The following is a 14850-nucleotide window of genomic DNA, read 5'->3' on the forward strand; positions in this document are numbered from 1 at the left end:
TAGCCTGTGGGGGGAAAAAAGGACATTCCCCCCCCCCCCCTTCTGTTCTCTTTTTGTTGCTTCCTTCTTTAAAAATGGGATTTTTTTATACCTAAATAAAAGCATTTAAATCTATTAGTGCTCCTTTCTTTTAAACGGTGACCTTGACACCTGTTTTGGGGAGTCTTGTAATCCCCTAAAGTGCAACATCCTCAAGTTACTTTACACAAGAGTTTAAAAAAAATGGAAGGAAATTCAAATAGGAAACTAGGAATCTTTGGCTTTGTTAGGTGCCAATGAATGTTCCCTCAAGCCACTGTCAAAGAAACCCTGCTCTCACAGGTGAGATAGTAAGAGATATGCCTATTTGTCTGGGAAGGTAAAGAAGGGTAATTTGCTTTGCCAATCTTCTTAAAAAAAGACGGTCTATTTCCCTGTGCTGCTCTAAGCCTCAGTACAGATACCTGGGAAACAGGTCGCCGATTTAGGACCTTTGGTGTGCACTAATATGGTGTCATTGGTCTGGGTACAATGAGGATTGCCTCTATAATTCTCTCTGTTTTACCAGTTCAGTTCATAGTAACAGGTGATTTAACAGTTGCCAATTGAACAGAATCCTCTTTCCTCTCTGGAGGTATTCATCTGGTACTGAGATGAAAGACTTGCACCTCCATATTTATCTCCAGGACTGTCTATGAGCCAGAGAAGAGTTTTATCTACCCCTGTATCTATGGCTCCTCTGTTATAATCAGGTGTTTTACTTACCATTTGCCTCACCAATTAGTGGCAGACTAATCTCTCTTTTCTAAAATGCTCTCCTCAGCTAAGTCCAGAGATGACACCTAGAGTGTCTTACCATTCTAGGCATACAGAATGCCTTTAGAGACTGCTTACCAGTCCTTTATGCTGTGGTATGCTTCCATCTGGGGTCTGCCTTCATTCACTTATACTGGGTAATGGCCTTACTGCAATTCATGGTAACCATGGGTTCTAACTAGAGGCTGCCAAACTCAATATACGAACAGTCATACATCTAATTTAGAAGCAGCAGCCAGATGAAGAAGAGCTCCAAGAACAGGAGGGTGTTTCTCTGTCTGCCATCTTTCATCATTCTGACTAGAAGTAGATGTGGCACTGACTCATTTTCAGTTCCTGATGATTTCAGACCATTGCTGGAGCTGATTAAAATATTTATAGTCTCTGCAGTTTCCTCTGCAGAAGATTCACAAAACACCACGCAAATAAATAAATATTTCCCATGCTTCTGTGCCAAGCAAGCTCATCCTTCCTGAAGACAAAAAGCTTCTCAAACTTGCTTAATACTGTGTGGCAGACTCTACTTTAAAAAAGTACATAAAATAATAGTTTATTCCACCTGGAGGAGGAGAATGGTTGCATTCACATCATGGGCAAATAGTAATTTCCTTCCACTTACTCAGAACCAATTGTTTTGGATTATGTTGGCTAGCACAGCAACAGCTTAGGACAAAACCAAAGTAGGTGCAGCTCTGTCTTCTCAACTATGTACAAAAGCAATAAGAATATGAAATTGGCATATGCACCATCTGATCATTGTAACAGCAGTTCACATGCCAGGTTTCAAAATGTTTTCACCGATGGTCTAAGCAGACATGTTTTTTGACCCATTTTAATACAAGGATCTCACATGCGGGCTTCATGACTTATTACAGTTTATACCGCAGTTGATATTCCAGTGCCAGTTATGTATCTGTAGATCTACATGCAACCTGCTGGAACAAGAAATGTCATAGTGTTTGCTTTCAGATATGATTAATCTCAGTGATGCCTTCCTGGTTCAATGGTCAGGTCAATTAATGTAGACATTTACATCTGTGCCAGAGAATTCTGAGAAAAATCAGGACAGTAATAATCATTGTAATAATTTCCAGATAACTAAGGAATTTCTGGTTTCCACAACTTAATCAGCTCTCCCACAATGCATCTTTTTCCACCTGCTTCTTAAACTGGTGATACTTCTGACTCAAGACAAAGATTCAGTATATCATCCCAATTGTCTTTTGCTTCATCCAGTAGAATGGTATTTGAATGGATGTCAGATTTAGAAAAACTCATGCTCCTTGCAAGTTCAGTCCATTTTATTTAGCAGCATGAAGAAAGCTACAAGAAAAATGTACATATCAAACTAGAAGAAAAGATTCCACACTTGGTGCAGTCAACACTGCATTTCTCCTCTGTAGTCAACACGACCAGATGCTCTGCATTATGCAGGTGTTTTCTCAAACTTTATGAGAGTCTGGTTAACATGTGTGCTTCCAATTCCTCAGTTCACGATTCCATTATATTTTCATACGCACTTATAGCAGGATTCCATAAAGAACTTGTAGGCTGCTTCAAGAGGAGCTTGGTATGTGGTGCCACAGACCCATCTGCAGCACCACACGCCACACATGCAGGCATTCCCCCTACTGCTACTTTGCAGTGTGGGGCGTTTTCTTGACCCCAGGAGATCCCAGGGTAAAAAAAATCTCACGCCAAAAAAAGCAGGGTGATGCACATGGTGGCAGCATATGCCAGCCAATACCAAAGCTTGGTCAGCCAGAGCCATGCTTTGGCTGCTGGCCAGGCTCCCTGCTGCAGCTCCTGGAGGCTGCCAGGACCCCGGGTAAGGCTGCTGGGGCCAGCACAGTAGCTGGCCCCAGCCTCCACTACCCCACCCAGGGTAACCTGCCATGTACCAGAGTGCACATGGCATGGGCATTTTCTTGCACCTCCATAGGTGAGCCACTGCCAGTTGCCTCAGGGAAGCACACATCCCTGCTCATCTGGATGCAGCCCTTAGGACCATCTTCATTATTGAAATGAAGACCCAGAGCACACTGAAACCCTTGAAGACTGCCTTGTGCTCCAGAGGTTGAGTGCTTGTCAGCTGATGTGTCTCCCAGCTGGGGGAGTGCATGTTGTGCTTCAGCAGCTGGGAGGTCCAATCAGCTGTTGGGGTTTTGAGCCAGGGGAACATATGTTGTACTCTTGCAGCTAGGAGCTCTGATCAGCTGACTGGGGTTCCCTGATGGGGGAGCACATGGTGTGATGGAATCTGATACTTGATCCCCACGATCACACCTCCTGCCATGCATGTGTGCCATAGCAGGAACTGTGATTGTTGGGATCATAGATCAGATTCAATAGCACCTTTACCTGTCACCCCAAACCACATTCTATCTGGGAAGAGATGACATTTAATTTCTTAGATATTTGAAGGATTTTAGAGTTTTATTTGCAAAGAACTAAACACTTAAGACAGTGTCCTAAATTGTTTGCTATCTAATTGAGAGAATGAAATGGTGCTATTTCTGTTTAAAGACTTGAAGTGAATCTCTGGATATATCCAACTTTGTTACAACATCACTAATGTGATGATATTAATGCACAATCAGTCAGAGTCCATGCAGCTTCAGTAGCTTCCCTTGAAAGGTTCCCAGATTGATACTCCTGTCATATGTAAATCAAACTCATCGGGCTGCATTAACCAGATGAATGGCGCAGGGATTGTCCATGGCACAGATTGGGCCCGCAGACTGGCCCTGCATGCCAGATCCAGCACATTTCATAGACTGACCTGGCCCTCTGCACTGTGTGCAGCATGTTGGGGCAATCCAGCATGCACCACATGCAGCATGTGGGTCAACTCCAACACCCAGAGGCATCACTGCAGGCCAGGTGATGGGGTTCTGCTTGCCATATCCAGCCTGTAGACTGTATCTTTGACAACCCTGATGTAATTGTTGCTGGTAAGTATTGTAGGGCTTGAGTCCTCTCCTACTTGGCATCCTAACTCCTTGCAACATCAGAGTGAGTTCTTGAAGATAGCATTATTTGCATGTCCTGTTAGTTGTTCCCACTCATCTGCCATGTCTTGATGTTCTTCCTGGGAGACAGTACCTGCAGGTGTCTCATGAGATTCTCACGCCTTTGGTTTCTTTGTGGGGCTCCAACCTCCCCTTTACTCGGCCTTGGTGAGGCTGCAGCTGGAGTACTGCGTCTAGTTTTGGGCTCCACAATTCAAAAGGATGTGGAGAAGCTTGAGAGAGTCCAGAGAAGAGCCACACACATGATCAGAGGCCAGGAAAACAGACCTTACGACTGCAGGCTAAGAGCTATGGGGCTCTTTAGCCTGGAAAAGCGTAGGCTCGGGGTGATCTGATGGCCACCTATAAGTTTATCGGGGTGACCACCAGTATCTGGGGGAATGTTTGTTCACCAGAGCGCCCCAAGGGATGACGAGCTCAAATGGTTATAAACTACTGCAAGACAATTTCAGGCTGGACATAAGGAAGAATTTCTTTACCGTCCAAGCCCCCAAGGTCTGGAACAGCCTGCCATCGGAGGTGGTTCAAGCACCTACATTGAAAACCTTCAAGAGTAAATTGGATGCTTATCTTGCTGGGATCCTATGACCCCAGCTGACTTCCTGCCCTTTGGGCGGGGGGCTGGACTCAATGTTCTTCCGAGGTCCCTTTCAGCCCTAATGTCTATGAAATCTATGAAATTACCCTACCCTTACCACATCCAGGGCTGGAACAGGCATCGTTGTCTTGGACCTCTCTTTCCCCAGGTGATATCTTCTCACCTGTGCCTCCCACCATTAGAGAGAGAGAGAGAGAGAGAGAGATGGTGCCTGACCGTCGGCTCTTCCTTACCCATTCTTTGGCTCGGACTAATGTCCTGTGACTAAGCTTGTCACAGCTTTGCATTAATAGAGTTCTTTAAATAGTAACTTAGGAAAAGTAACTTAAAGCTCAACTGACCAGCCTCCACTGGGATGCACTCATGGTTAATGGGTTTCTTGCCATGACCTGAATTCTGGGGTTCGTCAGCTTCCCACTGTGACCCTCAATTTCAGTGGGTCCCTGTCCCTTTGGCCGCTGAACCATAGCCTTGATGCTGTCTAGGGTTTCATTCCGGCCTTGACTCTAGGGCCTTGGCCATTCAGAGGGACTGCTCCCTATTAACTGGCTCACCACCTGGCTCTGATCAGCTGCAGGGCCATATAGGGCCTCCCTGTCCAGCTTCATGTTGCCTCCTGGCTCCTGTCCCTGCTGTTCTCCAAGAGGTACCTCTGGGTACCAGTGCAGTTTGCTCTGGTTGTGCTCTGGGCTCCTCTTCAGCTCTCCTCTGGGCTCCTCCCTTGTATCATCCCAGCTACTCTTCACCGGGGCACACAGCTGGCTCTGCTCTCTGGGCGAACTGTGCACGTCTTCCCAGCCCCACCCTTCCGTGGCTGGCAGAAATTTGTCCCACCTGTGCACCAGCTTGCTGTCCTCTGCCAAGGCATCTCAGCAGCTCCGCTCCTTTGGCGAGCCGCTCGGAGCCTTTTCTCCCCTGGCTTTCCACTCCTTGTGGCGTTTTCTCAATGCTTCTCACCCCTCCTCCTCCCAATGCATGCCGTGTCGCTCCCCCCCCGGACTCCACCCCCTTCCTTTGCCGATCCACAGGCTCAGGCTGCTGCAGAATTACTGTGCTGGAGCCTGTCATTCTGGCATCACTCAGTCTGCCATGTGGGAAAGGGAAAATAAGGAAAACCCCTGTTAGCTTTCTCTTCCCCTCTCATAGTAATGCAGAAATATCATAGTTTATATCACTGGTCAGGAAGCCTTGATTCAATCATTGTTTCCTACAAAAGTACATTCTTGTAGTTTAATATCCTTTATTCATTTAACTTCTTGAAACTTTGCACTTTTAGAGAGAGGTAAGGGCTTGACTCTGTGTACAAAGGATGTTATCTCTGAAGACACAAATCCAGAGTTTGAGAACTGAAACTAATGACAGAAATGCTCAATGGGATCTTCTAGACTGAGCACTGAGTCCCACTGGGTAGAGTGGTTTTTTCTTTAATCTTTATTAATCTATAGAGGAGCCTCTGTGAACCACATAAGACTGGGCCCCTAATATAGTCCATGGCCTGTTGTGATCTGTATATATAAAACTCTTCTGAAAAGGTTACATGAATATATTGTCTCAAATAGTATATAATTAGAAGTTATAATCCCTATTCCATGATTATATTTGAGCTTTAACATATCTTAAAACTATCTTTATATAGGGTTGTTTTTTTAAAAAGCATCTTAACAAAAACAATTAAAGAAAATCTGATTTAAATAAAAAATCCATTACTTTTTTTTTAATAGTTGATTTTTATCCATCCTGATTAAGCATGAAGTGGTAGCATGGTTGAATATAGATTTTTAAAATATTCATGTGGTTCAGAACCAGCTTAATTTGCAATGGGTTGCTGAATGAAGGATGAACCACACAGCTGATCGTTGCAGCTTTTATTTAAAAAAGCACAGCTTCTCCACCACTCAGCTGAATTTCATCACCAGTCCTGCTCAGCTGATCAGAGAAGCGGGACCTTTGAAATAAAACCCACAACAAACAGCTGGAGCTCTTCACTGGTCTCACACAGCTGTTTGCAGGTGGCTGTCTATACCTCTGGCTGGTTTGTAAACACTAATCTCCACAGGGGACTGTGAAACCTAACCATGCCAAGTATCAGCTTCTACTGTTTATGGAGAGGCAAGGATATTTTTGGTCATCTTTTATAAGACCAACTGCATGGCTAGGCACTTGTAATAGGGAAGTATTGCACTCGTTTCTGCAAGCAGTATACTATCTAGGAGATGACTGCTAAGATAGTATATCTCAGTGGTACTGTTTAAAAATTGTGATAACTTTAAATGATAGTTAGACCACCTCATTTTGTAAAATTAGTCTTTCTACCCACTTCAGCAAACGCTTCACTTGTATATATATTTAACCATGTGAGTAGTTCTACTGAAGTGAGTCTCGGGGTGTTTTTATAAGGTGGCAAAAATATTCATCACCTCTTTGGATTCTAATGAACAGTGCTATCTTAAGCAGTAATAAACCAGGGAATAATTTACTTGTGTTACTTATATTTTTTGCATTTGGTTAATCAGCTACAATCAAAAATAGCACTTTGAGAATGAAAGTCATTTGTTGATTTTAGACAGGACAGACAAAAAAAAACCTGATAGTGGAAAGTCAGTAGCAATTCTATGATGCAAGAACCTCCGCTAATTAAATAACTTGTCCTGATTCACTAAGGAAGTATGGAAAAGAGCAGAGTGGAATCCAGATTTCCTGAATTGCAGTCCCAAGACTGTTTTTCTCTCTTATGATGATCCATTGTATAAAAATGTGAGTGTGTAAACCAAGTGGAAGAAAAACAAAATGCATTTAATAATTCATACATTTTAAAGAAAACAAGTCCTGTACATCTTTGCCTTTGCTTAGAGCTAGGTCCATGATCTTCCAAATGGTTTCTATTGGATGAAGCGCTTGCTATTCTCAGTAGTCCCATTCAGTGGCACTGAAATAATAAAATCACAGATTTTAGGGCCAGAGGGATCATTATGATAGTCTAGTCTAACATGCATAATTTGAGCAATAAAATTTCACCTCATAATTCCTATATCAAGTTCATAGATGTTGGTTGAATGACAGCCTTTTAGCAAGATCTCCAGTATATAGTGTAAGACTTCCAGCGATGGAGAATTGTCTTTACCATAAAAACACGTGCTTTACTTCTAGTCTATAAGGTAAATATGTTATTGATGCCATAGTTGAAAAAGCTTATATGAGAGAATATTAGTAATGATTCCAATTTTTTTTTTTTTAAGGGTAGGGAAAAGGAGAAAGATGATATCAAATATGAGAGGAAAAGTGACATATATAAAGACCTTGTCACATTTTTAAGGGAAAGATCACCTAAATTTCTGGAAAATATGGCTAAACAGGTATGTATGTACTGGTATTATTTTGCACACAGTACTCTGTGTCACTATTGTAAATAATTGTGCATTGATAAATGGCACATTTAACTAATATTAGAGGCATGGATTTTTTGAGGTCATACCTTGCATTGGACAAACTATATAATTGGGAGAGCCATAGACAAGCTTTTGTACTGCTGTACTTTTCCTCAGGTCTTTTTAATTAACTTTGTTCAAAATATAAAAAGCTCAAAATGAGCTATTTGTAGAGCTGCTAGAACCCTGCAGTTTCATTTAAAAAATAGCTGGTAAAAAGTCTACTGAACATTTTAAATGATGTCTAATGTATTTATATATATATATCCATAATAAGATGCAGAATTTCTAAGAGCATTGCTTATGTTAAGTATATTCCTTTCTTATATCATAAAATTAAACCAGTGGGAGACTATTTTAACCCTCTTTAGTCTATGGGTAATCAAGTGTAAAAATACCTTTTTACTTACAATATTTATACTACTTTGTTTTTCAATGACAGCTGTCTAATATTTTTAACTATATGAAAATATAAAACATTGAAATGTTTCAGGTTTTTATGTGTTTGGTTTGTTTTCTTTAACCATTTAACATGTTTATTTACTCATATAATGGTAATCTATTCAGAGAAAGCACTCTTAAGACTCACTATTCAGCAAAACAATGTTATGCCTTTATGGATCCATACACCAATTTTCATCATTTGCTTCTATTTGCTTTCTTAAGGGCTAGTTGTGGTTTTATGCATAGGTATAAGCATATGTGTTGTTGTTAGTACAGCAAGTGTTAGATGCCAAGCCCTCAGGAGGCAGAGCCAAAGGGTGCTGATGGAAGTGACATTTTGTTATGTGATCAGTCCCCTGACAGAAGTACATGGCTGCAGAGCATTTTAAAAATGCCTCATCACATGACAAATTAACCCTCATTACATGAGGTTTCAGATGAAGGCTCTCCAAAGCAGAGTGCTTTGTTATCCTCTGTCAATCCTTGCCCAGGAGCAGGGCTGGGCTGATGTAGCCCAGCCCATGCCCCTAGTGCTGTCTGCAGGATGGGAGAAGGAGAAGGGAGAGGGAGGGAGTTGCAGGCTGGGGTTTGCCCAGCCTGCTGGGGGCTGGGGGGATAGAAGGGATGGATTGGAGCTTGATTTCTGCCCCCCACACCGCAGCCAAATAACGAATTTCTGTTGGGAAGGCAGGGTGAGGAGGGTCACTGTAACTCATGGTACTTTCTGTGAAGCAGCATGAGTTACAGCAGGGAGCTGCATATCTGTCAGCACCTAAAGTGACTTGTGTAGGACTAAGTCTTACTAAGCATATAACCATTTAAATCTCATAATAACATATACAACTGCAGGTTTTGTTAATGTCATTCATTTCAGTGTCATAGAGCTTTTAAAGAGATGCTTCTTTCTTTGAGAATATTGACCTGGTTCTCTTTCAATGATAAAAACACCAAGATATGTTTAAAGGGATTAAAAACTGGGTCCAATCATGGAAGGTGGGTTTTAGAACTCCCAAGTGTAAGACCTGTATCCACAAGTCAATTAAAGGTCCCCAGAGGATCTGTAGAAGGTATTTAGTTCAGTATCCTAACAAGCTATGCCCTGCTTAATGGTAACCTGGCTCCAATGGATTCTAATTGGATGCATCTGTCTCCAAGACTCTTTTCAAAGTAGTGTTCACCACCACAAAGTAGGGTTCACTGATAAGGTGATATAGCCTATGCTTTACACAGAGGACTTGGCCCACTGAATCCAACAACTTGTGAGTAAAATTAGCAGAAAAATAAAGATGAATATGAAAAAGGACTAACAATGCTCAGACTTATAAAATGATTTTCTAGAGAAATAGAAATCATAAAACAAGCAAAGTTGGAATTATTCATATTGTACATGTCTCAGACTGTTATTATCTAATGTAAAAATACAGTCTTTATAGTACATAAGAGTTTTGGTGTAATTAATAATTGCTCATACTTTGGCTTCATCCACAATTCATTTTTCTACATGTTTTTGTGTCTGAAGTTAAAACCCAGTATTTGAAGAAGTCATTTTGTTATAATATGATATCCACCCAGTATGTGAGGTCACTTCCTAATTTTTACATAAAATGATTTGTTCATCATCTGGTGTTCTTTCCTATGGAGCACTAGAATTTTTAAAGCAGGAAAATAAGATATATAAAAATGTTTTTTTACTTAAGTATAAGAGGTGAGAGGTATGTTACCAGTTTGCACAGCATGTCTAGCCACCATGCTACATAAGTTCTATAATTTAAGAATCTTTGGCTTCTGTTTGGATTTCGATATTAGCTAGAATAAGAAATACCATATTTTATCTATTACAATTGCATCCAGCAGTGTCACTATAGTTAAACTTGTTTCATTGTTCCCATTACAAGACCTCCTTTTTAGAATTTCAATGGTTTATTGCTTGGCAGTAAAATTCATTGCAAGCTGAAACTTGACAGAAGGCCTGAGCCTTTTATGTAGCACCCTTCATCCAAAAAAATCTGAAAGTATTTTTCCCAATAATTTAGGGCAGGAAATAGAAAAGAATGCTGTATCCAACAGAATCTGTACAAGAATTGGGTAGGCTGAATGTTGCTATTTAAATTGGAATTTGGCCAAGACACCCACCTGAACAGGCTTTTCCTTGGAAAAAATGCCATAGGTCTTTAAATCCATAAGTGTTTAGGACCTGTCTTACATTTTGTCTGGAAGATGACCCCTTAACATCATGCTGACTCTTTGGGAAGAATGACATTTATTGAATCATCTGTCACAGGCCAACTGGGCACTGTGAGGGTATCAATTTGGTTGCAGGCCGACTGGGCGCTGCAAATGTATCAGCCACTGGGCTGTTTGGGTTTGGGATCAAGGAGGCGGAGTTGGGAGTGAAGCAAAGACAAGTTTTACTTATAACAGTAAAGATAAATTTTACTTATAGCAGCAAAATAGCAGCAAAAATATGTTTTAGAAGCAAAATATGGTTTACACGTATAACAGTTAACAGAAAGGTTAATTTAATAAGCAGATAATACAACAATAAGAGTTAAAGTTGGCAGTGATACTAATAACAGACAGACAAATTGACAAAGTGTTCCCACTTGGTTGGCAACTTATTGATAGTCCCTCAGTGCCAGGTACATGCTAAGTTGATCCAGTGAAGTTAGGCGTCCCTGATTGACACTGTCAGAGGGAGCACCGGGGAAGGTCCCTTAGTCAAGATCTGGTCCTTGCTCACACTGGGATTCTGGAGTCCGGGCTTGGAACAGCAATGACCGTTCTGTTCCGTCCTTCCTACTGGTCACCTGATGTGCGTGTTCTTTTGTATATTGCCCTATTCTAACCTGTTGGCTTCAGAGCCACTTACAATCTTACTCTACAGCTGTTACCCTATGGGATTAAATTGTGTTAGAAATTATCATAATAGGTTACTGTCTAAACTTGGGTTTACCCAATAAGCAAATCTCACCACATCACTTTGGGGTCTGAGATTAGCATTTTCTCTGCCTAAGCTCAACCCACTTGGTTACTTCCTCTTTGGAAATTTTTGGAGTGTGTTAATTATACCTTGTGGTCAGGTTTGTCATTTTTACTGAACTTTAAGCAAAAACTGTTAGGTCAGCTAAAGTTTGCAGTTCTGTTTTCTGGTTCCACTTCTTGGGGCCCAATCTAGTTTTATGATCGGTACAGACAGTTAATTTTAACATCGCGGTTATACTTGTGACAGACAGGGTACATTTTGTGGGTTACAATCTTGCAAGTTTTGCCTTAGCTAATATTAACTGTCATACCAATTGTCAGATGCTTCCAAGAAGCAGGCATTATTTGTTATAATTTGCTCATTAACCCTTTTGGTTCTGGCCATCACAAACATCTGAATAATTTCCTAAAGCATAGACATTAGGGCTGGAAGGGACCTCGGGAGATCATTGAGTCCAGCCCTCTGCCCCAAGGGCAGGAAGTAAGCTAGGGTCAAAGGATCCCAGCAAGATAAGTGTCCAAACGCTTCTTTAAGGAGCCCAGAGTAGGTGCTTGCACCACCTCTGGAGGGAGCCTATTCCAGGCCTTGGGGGCTCAGACAGGAAAGAAGTTTTTCCTTATGTCCAGTCTAAAATGGTGTTGGAGGAGTTTCTGACCATTGGTCCGTGTCATCCCTTGGGGTGCTCTGGTGAGCACCCCAGATGCAGATGCACACCCCTGATGTACTTACAGGCTGCCACCAGGTCATACCTGAGCCTGTGCTTTTCCAGGCTGAAGAGTCCCATGGCTCTTAGCCTCTCTTCATAAGGCCTATTATCCTGCTCTCTGATTATGTGCATGGCTCTCCTCTGGACTGTCTCAAGCTTCTCCACATCCTTCCTGAATTGCGGAGCCCAGAATTGGATGCAGTAATCCAGCTGTGGCCTCACCAAGGCCGAGTACAGCGGAAGGATGACATTCTGGGATTTACTTAAGAAGCATCTATGGATGCAAGCCAGAGTTTGGTTTGCTTTACCAGCTGTGACATCACATTGGTGGCTCATGTTCATCTTGTGGTCAATCATGACCCTAAAGTCTCTTTCAGCCTTGGTGCTAGCGAGCATAGCACTGCCAAGCCTATAAGCATGCTGTGGGTTTTTTTCCCAAGGTGGAGTACCTTACATTTGTCAGTATTGAAAGTCATCAGGTTTGTATCTGCCCGCTTTTTCAGCCTATCCAAGCCAGCCTGGATCACTAGCCTATCCTCCCCGGTGTGGACAATCTACCCCACAGTTTGGTGTCATCAGCAAACTTAACCAGTCAACTTCTGACACCTGTATCCACATCATTCATAAAGATGTTAAAGAGAACAGGTCCAAGGACAGAGCTTTAGGGAATGCCACTGGTCATGAAGAGCCATGATGATTTGCTTCCATCGACCACCACTCTCTGAGTCCAGCCTCAGAGCCAATTCTCCAGCCATTGGGCTGTGATGTAATTGGCAGTTGGCCAATTTTTCCAAGAGGAGGTTGTGGGAAACCAGATCAAAGGCTTTTTTGAAGTCCAGATATATGATGTGCAAAAGCACTTTCACTTGCTATTCAAATAGCAGCCAATGTCTAACTGCTTCTTGAGGAAAGGAACAGCACTTCCTTTATGTATACATGAGTACATTGTTTGTTTATGTTGTTCAAGTAAAAAAAGCACCAATATTTAGCTTAAGAGATGTGTATCATACAACCCTCTGCCCAAAATGTCATCCTCTTCCAGCTTTCTTCAACCGAGAGACTTTGAACTGATAAAAAGATGACCAGCATTTCTACTAGTAATGTATCTGTGTCACGGTTAATATTTAAGTGGTATTGATCAGGGGTAGCTAACCTGTGTCAGGCATACCACAAATGGCACAGGTAACCTCTGTTTGTGGCACATGGTTAATCAGGGAGGGAACAAATAGCATAATAGCAGGTAGGGCAAGGGACACAGGGAAGGAATCAGAAAGCAGATCAATCAGGGCAGGAGAAGGAGATCAAAGTGGCACTTGGGGAGGGTGAAGGAGATAATTATTGGCATGCCTGCTAAAAAGTTGGCTCTCACTGGTATAGAGAATCTTGCACTTTTGGTGCCTTTGCTCTGTCAGTGTTTTGGCTAATGGTCAGTTTCTTCGGCAGTTAATCTGGCACCTTTCATAAGCACTACATTCACCTTAAACAGTATAGGGGAGAGTTGTGAGAAAGGAAAAGATTTTGATGATTTAAGTAACTGTTCTTTTTTTATAACTGTAAATTTTTGAATGTTAAAATAATTAGGTGGCATTAATCAGAATAGAAACAGTATCCACAGCTTGTTAGGTCTAAAACAGGTTTGCTACAGGACATTCTGTGAGAGATAGACTTCCAAATAGTCTGTACATGATAACGTTCTTCAATAGAATGATAATGTTCTTCAACAGAAACAGGAAGATGTCATTGCTTATGTCATTGCACAGCCACTGGCAAGAATATTTGAGCACTCGTGGTGCATGGACCAGGTCCTGGAGGACTGGAAAAGGGCCAGTGTGGTCCCTATTTTCAAGAAGGGGAGGAAGGAGGATCCAGGCAACTACAGGCCAGTCAGTCTCACCTCCATCCTTCGTAAAGTCTTTGAAAAGATTATTAAGGCTCACATATGTGAGAGCCCAGCAGGAAAAATTATGCTGAGGGGAAACCAGCACGGGTTCGTAGCAGGTAGATCATGCCTGACTAATTTAGTCTCTTTTTATGACCAGGTTACAAAGCACCTGGACGCAGGAGTAGCGGTAGATATAGTTTACTTAGACTTCAGGAAGGCCTTTGATATGATATCCCACCCCATACTGGTGAATAAATTAAGAGGCTGTGACTTGAATGATTACACAGTCCGGTGGGTGGCAAATTGGCTGGAGGGTCATACCCAGAGAGTGGTGGTGGACGGGTCGGTATCAACCTGGAAGGATGTGGGCAGTGGGGTCCTGCAGGGCTCAGTCCTTGGACCAATACTCTTCAATGTCTTCATCAGTGACTTGGATGAGGGAGTGAAGTGTACTCTGTCCAAGTTTGCAGATGATACAGAACTGTGGGGAGACGTAGACACACCGAAGGGCAGGGAACAACTACAGGCAGACCTGGACAGGTTGGACAAATGGGCAGAAAACACTAGAATGTGATTTAACAAGGAGAAATGCAAAGTGCTGCACCTAGGGAGGAAAAATGACCAACACACCTACTGCCTAGGAAATGACCTGCTCGGCAGCATGGAAGAGGAAAGGGATCTAGGAGTCCTAGTGGACTCCAAGATAAACATGAGTCATCAGTATGATGAGGTCATCAGCAAAGCTAACGCCACTTTATCATGCATCAGCAGATGCATGACAAACAGAGCCAAGGAAGTGATACTTCCCCTCTATCGGGCACTGGTCAGACCGCAGTTGGAATACTGTGTCCAGTTTTGGGCGCCACACTTTAAGAGGGATGTGGATAACCTGGAGAGGGTCTAGAGAAGGGCCACTTGTATGGTTAAGGGCTTGCAGGCCAAGCCCTACGAGGGGAGACTAGGGCACCTGGACCTCTTCAGCCTC

General features: G+C 42.3%; 1 protein-coding gene across 2 annotated transcripts in view; it reads left to right on the top strand.

Moving 5' to 3' along the window:
- The window catches only part of ARMC4 (armadillo repeat containing 4), a 247586-nt gene that overhangs the window by 27448 nt on the left and 205288 nt on the right, over positions 1-14850 (top strand). For both annotated transcript variants that reach the window (XM_019508240.1, XM_019508241.1), the window contains one exon: positions 7662-7778. In XM_019508240.1, coding sequence (XP_019363785.1) covers positions 7662-7778 — 117 coding nt within the window. The remainder of the gene's footprint in view (positions 1-7661; positions 7779-14850) is intronic.

The sequence above is a fragment of the Gavialis gangeticus genome, unplaced genomic scaffold, assembly GCF_001723915.1.
Source record: "Gavialis gangeticus isolate Ggan-Ray unplaced genomic scaffold, GavGan_comp1, whole genome shotgun sequence".
Classification (NCBI taxonomy): domain Eukaryota; kingdom Metazoa; phylum Chordata; order Crocodylia; family Gavialidae; genus Gavialis; species Gavialis gangeticus.